Consider the following 15,542-nt stretch of genomic DNA (forward strand, 5'->3'; position numbering starts at 1 on the left):
CAATTTCTTTCTGAAACCTGCAGTAAAAAAAGGTAAAACTCATAAATCAATAATTCCTTTATTAGAGCCCACATTAAATCTCAATATTTAAAGAAAATTCTCAGCAGGATAAAGGAAAAGTTTGAGTAAAACCAGATATACATTTAAAAAAAAAGTTGAATTCAACCACTTTCTAGGCTTGGCTGCTTCACTGACAGCACTTGATGAAAGAATATAAACTTCACTAATTCCTGCAGCCCAAGGTGTCCTGCAGGATGCACCATCCCTGACTGCAGGCACCTGGGTGGGTGCAAAGCCCACCCCACTCCTGGAGGAAGTGTCTGCTCCCTGCTCTGCAAGAGAACCGTGCCTGTGTTTTCCTCAGGGGAGGTTTCTGTGACTGCCTGGAGGCCAGCCCTGTCTCACTGCTCCACACAACACTTCAGTACACCTGACTGTGGAGAGGCAGATATTAAATAAAACCTCTTCACTGGGATAATTTATTTCTTTGGAAAAGAATCAGACTAGGTAGTTCCTTTCTTACTTTCAACAACAAACACTCTACCAATATTAAAATAGCCTGGGTGGAACAGCTCAGCTCACATTTTTCAACCATTAGGGAATGTTTTCCTAGTGCTTCTGTTGAAAGACAAAATTTTAGTAAAATCTGTTAAGATTCTTCAGATGCTACTATCTGTTAAGAAGACTAGGTCAGAGCAAGTAGCAGACAAGAAAAATCTAAATATTGACTTAAAACTATGTTACCTGGCCATAAAATTGACACATAATATTAAGCTTCTAAAAATACAACTAAATATTTGAAGTGCTCCTTGAAATGCAAGCTCTATTGTGTGCACTCTGCCAGCAAAGTGATCCCATGGAATCAATTAGGAAAAAGAAATACAACTGTGAGGAGACCATGGCATTTATAAATATACATACAGAGCTACATACACAGCCATTTCTCAGCAATCTCAAATAATCACCGGGACAAAATCTAAAAGTCACCAGGGGAGTAGGGAGGAAGCAGCAAACTCCCTTCATCCTGTGAGGAAATCCAGCCAAAGTTTTCCGTACACACTGTGTACTTTGGAACCCCATGTCATGGTGGGAAGTGTCAAGTTTGCAGAGGTGCACGGCTGGTAGCAGATACATTAATCCCAAAACCATGTGAATATAAGCATTTAGCACAAGACAGAAGGACAGGAATACACAGTTCCTGTTCCTAAATGTGTCACTCCAGCAGGAGGGGTTTTGTTAATACCCACTGAGGATTGCTGAAGGGCTCTGCAAGTGGAAAGCCCAGCAGTGAATTAGGCAGCTTAGATGCTGGCTAAGCCCTCCCATCACACAATATTCTACCCCAAACACAGCTAACACCTCCCTGAGGATGCAGGCCAAAAGTTGCCCAATTTTAAACAGAGCCACAGTTCTGCACTCAGATCAGAAAGCTGGAGGATCCCTGGCAGCAGACTGGGCTGGGAAAATCATCTCTTTGAAGCTGCTCATGGGTTTGGAATGTACAAATGAAGACTGTACCCTAATTCAGCCAGACAGGGAAGGCAGGACATAGCTTTAAACAATCATGTGGTTACAATGGCTTCACTGGAATGTGATAGCCTGAAATTATGTGCAGCTCAAGTGTTTTTTAAATAAGAACTTGAAGGAATCCAACCGCAGGGAAGGAGGCAGAGCAGTCAAACCAGCAGGCATCACACACAGCCCTCTGTAGCTGATGGTGCAGCTGAGCCCTCGGGCTGCAGCTCCAGCAGATCAGAGCTCCCTGCACTGCTGGGTGCTGCTGGTGCTCCCTGGGAGGAGTTCACCCCCAAATCCTGGCTCCTGAGCACTTCACTTGTCATTACTCACGAGGCTTCCCTCAAACCTACAGCAACATTCTTCTATTTCCAAGAAACTCACTTGAAAGACAGAAACCTAAAGTGTGGTTAAGTATTCCTTTGCTCTACGATTCTTAATATTTTAGGACAAGTCTTCTGTTGTGTTTGGGGTTTGTTTGTAGTTGAAAACACCAAGTTTTAGGGTGTACTGGTACAGTAGGTCTGTGGTTGGGGTTTTCCAGCCCCAATCTACAGAAGCATAATTCAATTTTTCAAACATACCTTAGTAAGGTTTTATAAGTAACCCCAATGGAACTGTTGTCATGCAAAATGAACTAAGAGTGAAGTGTTCACCACATATTGATCTTAAGGTGATTCCATTAGGCTTAGGAAATTTAAATTACTTCTAATTACTGTTATTTCAGTTTTTTAATAGGAAAAAATCGACATAAAAATATTCATTTATTCAACTACAAAACAGAAAAGAGGCTCTGTATAAGCATTTTGGTTTTCAACTAAAAATATCTGAAAACTATTCTCCTTAACAAAAAATCTAGTTGAAAACAAGAGCAGCAACACATTTCTATCTATAGGGATGATGTAATGTGTGTGCATATGCAGCAAGGATCTACAGGCACAGTCCAGCATCCGTAGGCATCACATTTTTGGATTGCTTTTACAGTTTATTTCAGTATAAAGGGCCTCTCAACTAATAAACAAAGCATAAAAACAAGGGGCTGTTAAAAAGATAATCACATGCAGATATGCCATTTGTATTAAGGCAGAACTTGAATCTCATTTGATCAGAGCCATTCTTTGGAGCATGGAAGGAGCCATCTCCTAGCTAGAAAAGCCATTATCACAGGAAATCCTTTGACTTCACTGACAACACAGATAAAAGCACCTCATCGAGGGTCAGGTTTGCATGGTCAGCAAAAAAGAAAGTAAAACCAGCTTTCCACTCCCCCTTCTCCTGGGAAAGCTGAATATTAGGCTATTAGGTAGTCAGATACATTATTTTATAGCTTGCAAAGCCCTTGGGTAATAAAGAATGAGTGCAACTGCCACAGGCAGCTTTACAGGAAATTGTGTGAAACAATGACAGATGCTCCAGAATTGTTTCGAAACAAGAAAGCCAGGAAGAGCAGTGTGTCAGCTCAGGGGTTTTGCCCACAAACCATATTCTCTAACATGCTGACAGAAACTGTGTGCATAAAATTTGGGCTTGGGATTATGTGCACACGCACACAAACAGCCCCATGAATGCAGAGCTAAATAATTCTATCCATAATGAAACATTTCAAAAATATGTATTTCTATTGCCACTCTCAGAAACAGGTGGATTAGCCTCACTCATTTAACAAGAATTACTTGAGAAGCTACAAAGGAAAGTAAACAGGAGTGACAAAATTAAAGCTTTCATATTGAACTCCAGTTGGATTGAATATCCTTTACTCACTGAACACAGGACTTACATCTAGAGCTAGATTTTAAAAGCAATTGGTTGCTGTTTGAGAGAAAAAGACACCAAGCAGGATCTTGAAGAAACAAAGAATGCCCAATTCTCACTAAGAGAAACATTAAGTAGGTGCCTAATGGTGCCAGCAAACCCTACAAGCAGCTACCTGCACATTAAATTACAGACATGCTCTTAACTGCCTCCAAACCCAAGATTTTTAACTACAACATAAAAATCTCTTACAGATTTTGGAACAGTAGCACAGAGATGATTCTTTCACCCAGCCCAGGTGGCAATCTGCTGCTTTTGGCACAATGACACCGATATTATTTTGCAGTGCCATCTGACTGTTTAATAAATAGGGCTGCTTCTCTGTGATCTCCTGGTTGGTTTGTGTGTGTAACTAACCACATCTTTGTCTTGCTTAATACGTGTTTACATTTCCAGTGTGCTTTTTACTAGAAACTGCTTTAAACTATTTATTTGGTTTAACACGCTACCAACGCAGTATGTAAAAATTCACTTGACTGGCTTTTATAGAGACTTTTAGAAAAAGTAATAATGTTTAAAAGCTTAACAGTAAAATCACATCAATAAAGTCGGCTCACTACTTCAGACAAAGCAAAGGAATTCCAGTGCAGGATGCATCCACAAAGAGTAAAGACAGGTGAAATTACTGCAGCATTGCCAACTGCCTAAGTACTTGACTTCAGGTGTGATTCTCATTGTTTATTCACATTTACAGAAAATATTGTTATTTTAGAAATACTTTAGTCCACATTATTTCTTTAAATAATCAGTGTCTTCATTTAGAGAATATTGCTGAACCTTCTCAAAAGATCTCAGAAACTCTTGAAGTGTGAACCAACTGCAGTCCCGAAGCTCCTGTAACCCAGCACAGTGAGGACAGAACATGCCCCAGCTCCAGAGGTGGTGGAAGTCACTTCTTCCTTGTTTAATCTCTGGAGTTTTACAGCAAGGAAACTGTGTGCTCAGCTTTATTAGAGCAATTCAGACCATGACAGGGAGCAAATTGCAAAAAATCCACCTCCAAGTAGCAGACAGGTCACACGAGCACGTCAGGGACACAAAGCACACTCCCAGAAAAGCAGAGAGGCATCAGGACAGCCTCAAATAAAGCACTGCTATTTTTAGTTCTTTGTTGCTGTTCATTGCATGGTACCAGAAATAGATTCTAAAATTAGTGTGGAGGTTTGGGGGAGACTTTATTGGTCCATCTGTTCCCCAGGAGACTTTGATTTTTCTGCAATACTACACAAATGACAAAGCTGCAGCACATGAAGATGTATATATATATATATATGTACATAAATATAAATATGTAATCAAAAGAATTTTCAGGAAAACATGCAATAAACCAAAGTCAGTCCAGCCTCAAAACAATGGTTTGCTGTTTGCAACTTGAGCAAAACAAAACCCCACCAAACTAACACTCTTACTTCAAGATCTCTGTTGTGACAGTGTACTGCAAAAGGATTGACTGGTTTATTTTTTAACTCAAAGTAAATCATCTCCACTCATGCAAAACCGTCATTCAAAATTGGAACATTAAATAGATTTCTCTTTTTACACTCTTGAACTGGTAATTTACATCCAAAATGAATCTTCAAAGATCATAAATGCTACATAAAGGGAAATGGAAATGCAGTTGAAATTACCAGTGTGTGTGTGTGTGTCACAAATGGGAACACTCATGGATTTGTGAGAAGAGTGGCCTTAAGAATAATGCAGCACAACAGCAAATCCTGCCACACTGCACCCCTTATTCCAAAGAACAGCCACTATAAGAGAAGAGAGATTTGGTGTCACTGACAGTGTGAGCCCCTGTAAATAATGCACAGGGTGGGAGAAATAGTTAAACTCACTGGCCAGCAGAATTTCCCAATCAACTGGTTCACAATATTTCATTCCTTCATTTAGAACAGCTTTCTCTGTGCTAACTTCCACCAGTGAGATATTTTTTTCTCTGTAATTTTTACCATCAATACAAGTGCCTCAAGTTTGGACTGAACTGTATTAAACAGGTCTGTGTGGGCAGTTCATAAAGTGCTCCAGCTTACTTTAATTAGTTCTTTTAATTCTCTCACTTATACAAACACTACAGCTACTTAAGTGCCTCTCCTGAGATCACTTAGCCCTCTTTGATTTCTTCCAGTATTGAGACACAGTCCTTGTCTTAACTTTGCATTTAAAAGAGACGTCACAATTATTACAGCTAAATAATGAAAATTAAAAGAAGAAGGCAAACAGCACAAGGAAACAAATTTTGCTCTGATTATGATATTGGAAAAACTAGAATTTAAGGCAAAGAACTATAGTACAACTAGCACAACTTCAGAGAAGTCAGAGACTGGATGAGGGGAAAGAAAAAAAAAACAATAGGGGGGAAAAAACCCACCAAAAAACCCAAAATTAAATGCAATAGAAACAAACACAAAGAAAAGGAACAGGAGGCAAAAATAATAATTCTGTACAAAGAACATACCGAGTTTTCATTGTGAAGGAGATGTACTGAACAGAGAGAGCAGATGTGTACTAAAATCAAAAGGCTTGAGACAAAAAAGGATATAGAGAGTTACATTCTCTCCATCAGACAGGAAGTAGGAGCCCTACAGTACACTAATGGATGAAAAAATTAAACCAAAAATCCCTACCTTTTTTCCACCCATTGCATAGATGAGCTATGGTATTAATTACCAACAAGTATTTATGCAGGCTAAAAGTCTGTGTGGGTTCAAACTCAATTAAATGCACAAAAGAAAAATTCATCAACAGTTGTTGAACATAAAAATATGTCAAGTTGTATTGTCAAACCCAGCAGGAACCTGACCGAGTGTACAGAAAAACAACTGAATTCTTGACATGATCTGAAGACTCTTCCCTGAGCTGTCCCATTTCTGACCACTGCTGGAGACAATTTTTATGGTAAGGGATTATTTAGGATCTGGGTATATTCCTTTTTAAGAAATTAGAAGCACATAATCGTAGGCAGCTTCCTGAAATGCCCAGAGTAACTATTACACTGATTTTTATCTGACTTGCCCAAATGCTAACTCTGTCTCATGGCTGGGGCCAAAGTAGGCAGAATCTGATACTCTTCAGGCAACATTTCCACTCCTTCCTAAATTAAATCTTTTTCTAGGAATTGGGCAGGGCAGTAAATAATTTCTCCGTATGTGTCTGTCCTAGGGAACTGCTCTCCAAAATGTCAGATCTAAACATGGTTTCAGCAACACTGTGTGCAAACATACACGTTCCTAGTTTTCAGATTATGTAGAAAAGAGAGAATTCTGTACATTAGACATCCAGTTCCATATTTTAGACTGTTGGATCCTTCAACAAGGAAAACAAAGGAAGATATTTTATGTTATTCCTTCAGCTCTTCTCTATCAGCTTTCCAGTCAGCAGATGGAAATTATATAATTAGATGTACTGACATCATCATCCAAAAAACACTTGCAGTTCCCCGTGTCTTTAACAGCTGGCAACACGAAGAGATTAAAAAGAGATGAGATCCCTCCAAGTAATTTTTGCAGCTTGCTTTCCTCAGGAGACAGAAAATCCCCTTGGCTGGTGGAAAATTCAATCTACCTCTGCATTACCACCTTGTCCTTCAAGACTCTGCTCCCCAGTCCTGCCATGCCTGCAGCCATCAGAATTAGTCTCTCATTCGGCCACGTCACATCATCAATTGTGGGACCATATTCTGGAAGTCCTTGGATCTTTCACATAGGCACCCATAACTCCCACTTCGCTCAGAATGCCTTCCCTCTTCCACTCCTCCAAGGAGAAAACTCCAAAAATTGTCACCATGACATTCAGACTGACAGAAACCAGGGGAAGGCAACAGCCCGCCATGCAAGTTTCCATTTACTAGAAAATTCTAGTGTCTAGTAGCACATTGCTGCACTTAAAGATGGCCAGCATTACACAATGTACAGTAAGAAAACTGTTTTTCAGTCCAAAACTGGACTGGTTCTCAGAAATCCAGATAAAACTTGAACAACAAGGCAAGAAGAAAGGGTGGAGGGAAAAGGGAGAAGTCTACTCCTGCAGGAAGAAAGTATCTTGCAAGTCTCACACAGGTGAGTTTCACACAGACATTGCTAAATCCGTGGTGCATGAGGAATTCCTGTTGGGTTTTTCCTTAGGGACCACCAATGATTTAAAGGCACTGCCACAGGTGTGGCCTGGGATCACAGGATACTTCATCTGCAATTCCCTGGGCAGGGGAACCTGGACCAAAATACTCACTGAGAAATCTCTGCACACAAAATGTCAGGACCAAGAGCCTTTTCCCCGTGTAGTGCAAACTCTCTGTAACTCACATAAGCTACCCCAGAAGCAGTATTTCCCATTCTGAAGAACAGTATCCACATCCAAGCCTTATAACAGCAAATCTGCAGAGATGTGATCACAGCCAAGAAGCCTGGACCACAGGTTTGATCCCTGCTGCATGCCCCGACCTGATGGCAGTAGATGGCAGCACCAAGCACAGCATTGACAAAGATTAGTTTGGCAATGCTGGAACAGTATCTTGCTGGGCACCTGGAAAAAAAGGTCTGCTCCTTAGGAGTTATCCACTCTTAGCTTTATTAACAGGGTAGAGTTGAGAGACTAAATGCAGTCTGATTTATTACAACAACATTTTATGTTTATTGATTTTTCAGAAAGGCAACATGACATAAATGCACTGAGTGCCATGACTGTGGGCTGCCCACATGCAGGTGCAGACAAATGGGTCTATCCTACCTTGAGGAATCCAGACAGCCCAGACACACACACACACCGATTTTATTTGTGAATATGAGAAAGTGTATTTACTGAATTGGACTGAAAACAAACCCCACAGTGGTAATGTTTTTGCAAAACTCACAAGACTATATATGAGGATTTTAAAACAATCTAAGCCCTGAATACAGCTTAATTTTTAGACACCCAGGCAAGCCATTCTCTCCTGTTCCTGGAGGTTCCTGCAGCACAGGGAGCAGAACTGCACTGCACCTACAATTAGAGTTGCAACAGATTTAAATATTCCAAACTAAGGCCCTCCAAATATCTACAGAAGCCCTTAAGTCAATTCATTACTGATACAGTAAGTGACAACACTTGTGTTTGGCAGACAGTGCAACTGGGAGCCCTGACAAATCTCATTAACAGCACATCAGGGGCACTTAGATTATCCTTTACACACAGTGCCAGTACTGAGTGCATAATGAGAAAAGGAGCTTAAACTTTAGTAGGACTGCACTAATTGGTCACCAAGTCCTGATTAAGCCAGGCTTCATATATAATTACTGAAGTTCAAGTATCTGACACAAATGTATCCAAAAACATTTAATGAAGATAGTAACTTCTAAACTATAGAAATAAAAATAGGGCATGAAAAAGGAAAGAAACAGATAAATAGGCAACTTATTTACTTGAACTACCTGCATTTTGTACACTCCTCGTGCAAAATATTTCAATCATTTAAATAACTATATATTTTTAAATTATGAAAGTGTGAAGATAATCAATTGCATTAAATAATGCAAATATTTAGAATATACACAGGCATTCCAATAACCTTATATATATAAATACCATTGCCCAAAAAAAATAACTACAAGAAAAGGTTTTACAGCATCCAGAAGTTAAATATTACTGGATCCACTTTATATATTTGTTCATTTACATTAATTAAATCAGTAAAGAAGATCCTTAACTTCAAAACTGCAGAGACAACTCTTCTGCCTTACAAACTGGAATCCACAAAAGTAGTGCCAGCACATCCCCCCTGAGATGGTAAAAGAGGAAACACATGGAAACATACCCTAACACACATATCCTGGATATGTGCTTCCCCAAAATCCTACAAGGAGGTGGTAGTCACAAACACACACTGAAAGTATACGGATTCTGAATATTTCAGAGGAGAAAAGGCAATCCAAAGTCTCAGGTACCTCACAAAGATCAGACTGTGACACTGTGACAGCACCCTGACTGTCTGTCCTGGCTCAAACACTGCCCAGGGATGAGGGTGCCTTTGGAAACAGCAAAACAGCAGGCACGATGGAATTCTTCTTTCTCAGGACAGAAAGGGATGAGAACTCTGCTACCAGTTCATTTCAGACTGGGGGATGCTGGTCAGGAGTATCCGTCTCCTGTGCTGGAAGCTCATGAGGAGCCAAACACCTGGAGTTTGCACAGATCCTTTTACAAGAGTCGGCCACACCAGATTATTCTGTGAGTACCAACCCTGCTGCCTGCCGCTGGGAATTCCGGTGTGAAGGGAGGGACCCCGATCTGCCTGCTGGCTGCCAGAGCCACACAGGCACTGCAGACACAGCGGGCAAGTGCCCCACCAGCTGCAGCAGCAGCACCGACACAATCCAGACAGGGTCACTCCAGTCACAGAACCTCTCTTACCACGACAAGGGTGGCACTTGTGAAGAAACAATTTCTATACCTCACTTCTATCACTAAAATATAAGCTATGACATGACTGAACAGCCCCAGCACGCCTACCAACATCCCTGCTGCTTTATGTGAGGTGGCTGGCTCAGGTCTATGCCCTCGGCAAACAGCAGGGTGAGACACTGCACAGCATCACCTGAACTGCCTGAAGCAGCGACATGCAGCAAACTGGAAGCTCCAGTGACATCTCACCAATGACCCCATGCGGGGAGCCCTTCCATTGTTCCCAGGACGTTATCCTGATTGGCAAGGGGCAAGGAATCCGAAGAATCGGTGCCTGGGGTTGCTGTGCTGCTGTGCTTTTAATGGTTTTAGCCAGGAGAGGAGATGAAAGGGCCGGGCCCCGAGGCTCGGTTCCCCCCCGAAGGACACGCACAGAGCCCGGCGTGGCCCTGCACAGCCGGGCACAGCGCTGCCAACTGGCTCACACATTCCGGACGGGCAGGGGAAATCCTACAGCACTCCAGCACGGCTCTTACCAGCTTTTACAAAATACTGGTTTATTATTTTCATTATTAAACCAATAAAAAGACAACTGAATATCACATACTCCTTAATTTATAGCATATCTGGAAGGTTACTCTGGTGATAAAGCACATGAACATTGAGATGTTCACTCCAAAATGCTTTTTCCCTGCACAGTGTGCTAACATTTTCAATCAAGAATTTTACATACAAGTTTCCAGAAATACAAACACACAAAATAATCCAAGACTACCAGTAGCATATATAAGAATAGATAATAGTTATTAAAATGGTAATGTTTGAATAGCCTTTTCCCAAAACATCTTAATAGTATCCTTAAGTAACCCTAAGCTGCTAATAATATTTTGCTGTTTTGCCTACAAAACATAAAAATATGTTATATTTATTAGTGGTATTAGATTAATACACTTGAATAAAATGATATTAAATTGCTTGGAAAAGTCTATAAACATAAACATGTTGATAGCAAAAACACCTTGGATATCACCTCGATAGATTTGCAGCTTTTGCCTGAAATATGCATGTGGAAACACCTATTTTAAAATCTCTATTTTAGAACTAGTCCTTCTGCTAAAATACAAATGCAGACTATATCACACTGGGTACACTACATAATTTTTCAGAGTAAGTAAGAGTTAATTCAGCTTTAGCACACACAAGATTACCAATTAAAATAACACCAGCCACAGATATAACACACCAACCTGGTGTACGGTTTTACTGAAACCATAAGTAATCCTCAGAAGAAACTCAGCAAAGATGAACATAACATTTCAGAACTTAAACCTTGAAAATATGAAAATATTTCTCTGGGAACTAAGCCTCTTAAACTGAAATAGAAAAGCTTATTTTTACAGAGGTATGAAGAATTATTTGAAAATACACAGTCTTTCTTATTACTCCATATTTCTACCACATTTACTTTGACAAGTCAGGAATAAGAACACATTATTTAAAATTAAGTCAGATTGATTTTTATTATTTTGCTGCCTAGTCTTTCCTCATTTATAATGATGTTGGCAATACTGTACATATATATTACTATAGCATCACTAGACACCATTTTCAAAGCACATATATGATCACATTACTGAATTTTTTAAGGTGGGTAAAATATAAGTACACAAATGTGCAGAATTAAAATAACTTATAAGACTTCTTTTTCTCAGAGTCAAGGAAATAAAACCCCCCTCGCTACATCACAGCAAACTGCACATGCACAGTCAGTTACTTTTCTCTGCTGAGGAATTCAAATCTTCATAAAAATTTAAATAGAGCACTTCAACTTATTTTACTGTGCTTTTACTGCACTATGTCACCATGTAATGAAACACCTGAGTGCCATTTGCCAGAAGACATTATCTGTGCCAGGAGCAAAGCTCTGTGTGGGATTCAGCCAAGGTGCTCTGGTGCTTCCACTGCTCCTGGCACAGCAGCTCCTCTCCAGGGCTCCCCAACTCTGATGTTTCCATGTGAAGAACTGACCTGACTGGCAGGAATTCCTGGCATGGCACAAAGCAGCTTGCAGCAATGCTCAGGGTCAACTCTGGTATCACTGATTTAGCTATTCCTTGAATAGGTCCTATGGCTACTCCCAGGAAATTGAAGGCAATGATTATTTCTACTGCTGTAGGATGACAATAAAATGTGTAGAATTATTTAGGAAGTGACACATAATACTGAAGATACTTGGGAAAGGAAACCCAGAAGTTCTACACTAAATTTCATGTGAAAAGCATCTGGTCTGCACTGAAAGCAAAGCAAAACACAAGCACACAGGGATCTGTCTTGAACCCCCTCTGCTGTTCCCTCAGTCCTCCTGGAAGGGCAGGAAAGCTCATCGTGCACTCAGTTCCCAGCAGTGCCTGGGAAGGCAGGCCAGGCCCTCTGTTGTTCTCAGGCCTCCCTCTCACATCTCAGCATAAGTAGGTCACGGTCACTGCCATGCTCCACTTCATCTTTGACTTCATTCTGAAATCACAGCCCTCCCATTCTTCTTCTTTAATGCCATTCACAAAAACCACAGGTCCTGAAGGACTTTACTCCTTGAAAGGCAGCCCGTGACTTTTAACTCCTTCCCTGTTCATTTACACCCAGCCCAGGACTTCTCAGTGTATTCCTGAAATGGCATCAGTAACTCTAGACATTGGAAACTTGAGATGAGCAGCTCTGCCACAAGCAAAAAAGGAGAAAAGCAGACTTTAGAGATAGTTCTATTTCTTTAGCAGAAAGACACCTGCTGGTTTCCACCTTCAAGGGGGGATATATCCATACAGATCTCTTCCCACACTCGAGGAGAACAGAGCAGGTGTTTTCAACAGGGACTGCCAGTTCCCAGACTCCAATCTGATCACTGCACACACATGCAACTTATTTCTATTACTTTATAGAATAACATGGCTTTAAGTAATATTTTACAAAATGCCTTTTTTTGGCTATAAAGGTTTTATGTTAAAATACCTAAACATCCTCAGTTGGCCTCTTTCTTCTGCAAGTATTCCTTATTGCTTTATCTAGAACAAGCTGCTGCTTAGACCAAGAGCTTCACAAAGAATTTATCTGGAATTAACATGAATCAATTTGTGAAGATAGCTTTTTGTGCTATGTTGAGAAAGCTTAAAAGATTAAATAAAAGGTGTCTGGACAGATTAGTCCCCCAAGCCTCCCTTGTTGCTACTGTCCACGATTGACTTTACTGTCCATTTTTGCAGTCTTTACTGCAATCTTTCAGGAAGATTAGTTAATTTCATGTCATTTATAGCAAAAAAAAAAAAAAATTAACCTGAAACAACACAAAACCTATTTCACATTAGGCACAATTATTATTGTTAAATAAACACTTTTGAAATGGTGCATAGCCAAAGGATCTCTAGTGACAAGAACTTTCTAAAAATAAACAGAGAAACCAACACCCCCCGAACCAAAAACAAACATTATCTTCTCCAAATCAAGAGTGCACCCTCCAACCCTAAATCCTCAGTGTCAGATTGATATATGGAATACTTTAAACACAAACTCAGTTTAACATGAACTCAGGTTTTGTGACATCTTCCAGGCCAGCTTTCTTTATGTGCAGACTGCACTTGTGTTTACAAACACAATTATCCCCTACAGAAGCCTCACTATGCAGGCTGATCTGTGTTACACACATGTAAATCAGACACAGGACTTACTAATCTGTCAGGATTCTAAGGTGATATTACCTTCCACGCCAGTGCTGCTGCTGTTTTTGACAGACATCATCTACTGTATCAGATGCTTAATTTATTAAATTGATACACACCAGGAACAGGCACGAGACTCACAAGCACATTTAATCTGAGCACTCAGGCTGCAATGACGTGGATAAAACAAACAGCTTTGGCTGTAAGGAGCTGCCTCTCTTTTCCAGAAACTGGAATTGACCCCTACTTACGTCACTTAAGGGAATTAATCTTGCAGAAAATTAAGCTGAGGTTGGTATGATCAGAACAGCAGCAGGGAAAACACGAGGGAGAAAGGTGGCTACGCACAGCCAGGACAGGGGAAGGTATGGAAAAACCTGGACCTTTCCATGGCTCCTTGCCATTAGATCAATGTGAAATCAAAGGTTACACGCACACAGTTCAGCCACAAAGTAAACAGTAACAAAACAGGTAACTCCAAGCTACATTAACACTTTTGGGTTTAGAAAGGAGACAAATCCACGGTTAATTCCTGCATTCTCTCAAAACCAAATGCGGTTTGTAAGCAGCTGCTTTGCACCAAGTTTGCTACAGAAGGAAGCCAATGATTTGTAGCATTGCACTGTCACATTTCTGCAGCTAAACCTTGCAGTGAGATCATGATGAGAGGGAAAAGACAGGTCTGATGTGCAGGATGATTTCCACCTGTCCCCACCCTGCCATCAGACGCCGTGTGACTGCAGCTGTGCTGGATGGATGAAGAAGTTGCCACCCCACTTCATCTCCACTGCTCATTACCTTCAAATCTCCCAGCATAACTGCGTGTTTAGTCACTTCCTAACCCAGTTCTGTCAAAATGATTCCCGTTAGAAAATCTGTGTTTCAGCTTAACTCAGATTATTTTTGACAGAACTTGTTTAGCGGATGACTATAAATGCAAGTACCAGAAGATCTGAGAACATTGTAACCTTTAGAGCTGGAGAGGAAATAGCGAGCAGTGGAGCCAGCTACCCCTGTTCCATAGCTGTGTTGCTGTGGGAGAAGCACATTAATCACTCCTATAGGTCTGATCTGTCAGCCTGCCTCAGCAGGGAAAGCCTTGTATCGAGGGTGGCATCTTTAAGCAAAATAAATCAGGAAATCTATAGACGACTTATTTTACTGCTTAAAATGTCAGGCTGGGGTTTAGTGTCCAGAAATTAAAATAATTCGTTATAACTGCCTGCAATTCTGTTGTATAATGAGAGGAAGATGCAGATGCTGCTCAAAAGATATTAATAAATGTGACATTTCTGTGGAGCTAATGGATAAATACCAACCTCGCCTTCTTATCTTAAATTATCATAACAAGGCCTGAAAACTAACTTAATTGCTTTCTATGTATTACTGATGTGAACACGCTGTCTGTGTTTTTACTTGTTACACGGCAAAAGAAGCGGGAAAACTACCACCAAAATTCAGCATCCAATTACCATCCCACAATCCACAACACTGACAGGAGCAGGACTTGATGTAGAGATCTCCTTACCTTTTATTAACTGGCTTCTCATCCTTGTCATAGGGCCGTATGAACCATTTCCCAATTCTTACAAAGTTTTTATCCATCAGGCATCTAGAAAACAATTACAGCAACAATTACTAGTTACATCTTATAGTGTAATTAAAGGGAGTCTTTGAAGACAGTGACTCTGAGGGATTAGGCAGCTGCATTTCAATCAGACTGAAATACAAGTTTGTAGGTCTTGTGCTCCACTTTTTGTTTTCCCACATCAGTCACAAAAAATCCCTTTCCCATGTCATGATGTTGTCACTGATGCTGCACTTCACGCACGCATTTTCCCCTCACCTTTGCCACAATCTTTTCCACTCTGTGCTACTCTTTTTGCCGACTGATCCCTTATTCTATTTTTCACACTCCCCCTCTGGAACAAAGGGCATTCATTAGTACTGATTCTTTTCTATCCAGTCTTTCAGATTTCAGATGATAAAGAATATGCATTCCCTTATTTTTGGCATGTAAATGGTACAGTATAGGAATGACAGAAAATTGCACTAAGGAAATATTAACAAGGATTCCATTTTCCCTTCACGTGATCTCCAGCATGATTTCAGGTGCTGAAACTCCCACAATTACTG

The 15,542-nt window shown here is 40.5% G+C and overlaps 1 protein-coding gene across 1 annotated transcript in view; it reads right to left on the minus strand.

Moving 5' to 3' along the window:
• MED13L (mediator complex subunit 13L) overlaps positions 1-15,542 on the minus strand; it is a 92,486-nt gene that overhangs the window by 66,011 nt on the left and 10,933 nt on the right. Inside the window, exon 3 of the mRNA XM_039725798.1 lies at positions 14,935-15,018. Coding sequence (XP_039581732.1) covers positions 14,935-15,011 — 77 coding nt within the window. The 5' untranslated portion in view covers positions 15,012-15,018. The remainder of the gene's footprint in view (positions 1-14,934; positions 15,019-15,542) is intronic.

This window comes from Passer montanus, unplaced genomic scaffold (genome assembly GCF_014805655.1).
Source record: "Passer montanus isolate IOZ18808 unplaced genomic scaffold, ASM1480565v1 scaffold57, whole genome shotgun sequence".
In the NCBI taxonomy this organism is placed as follows: Eukaryota; Metazoa; Chordata; class Aves; order Passeriformes; family Passeridae; genus Passer; species Passer montanus.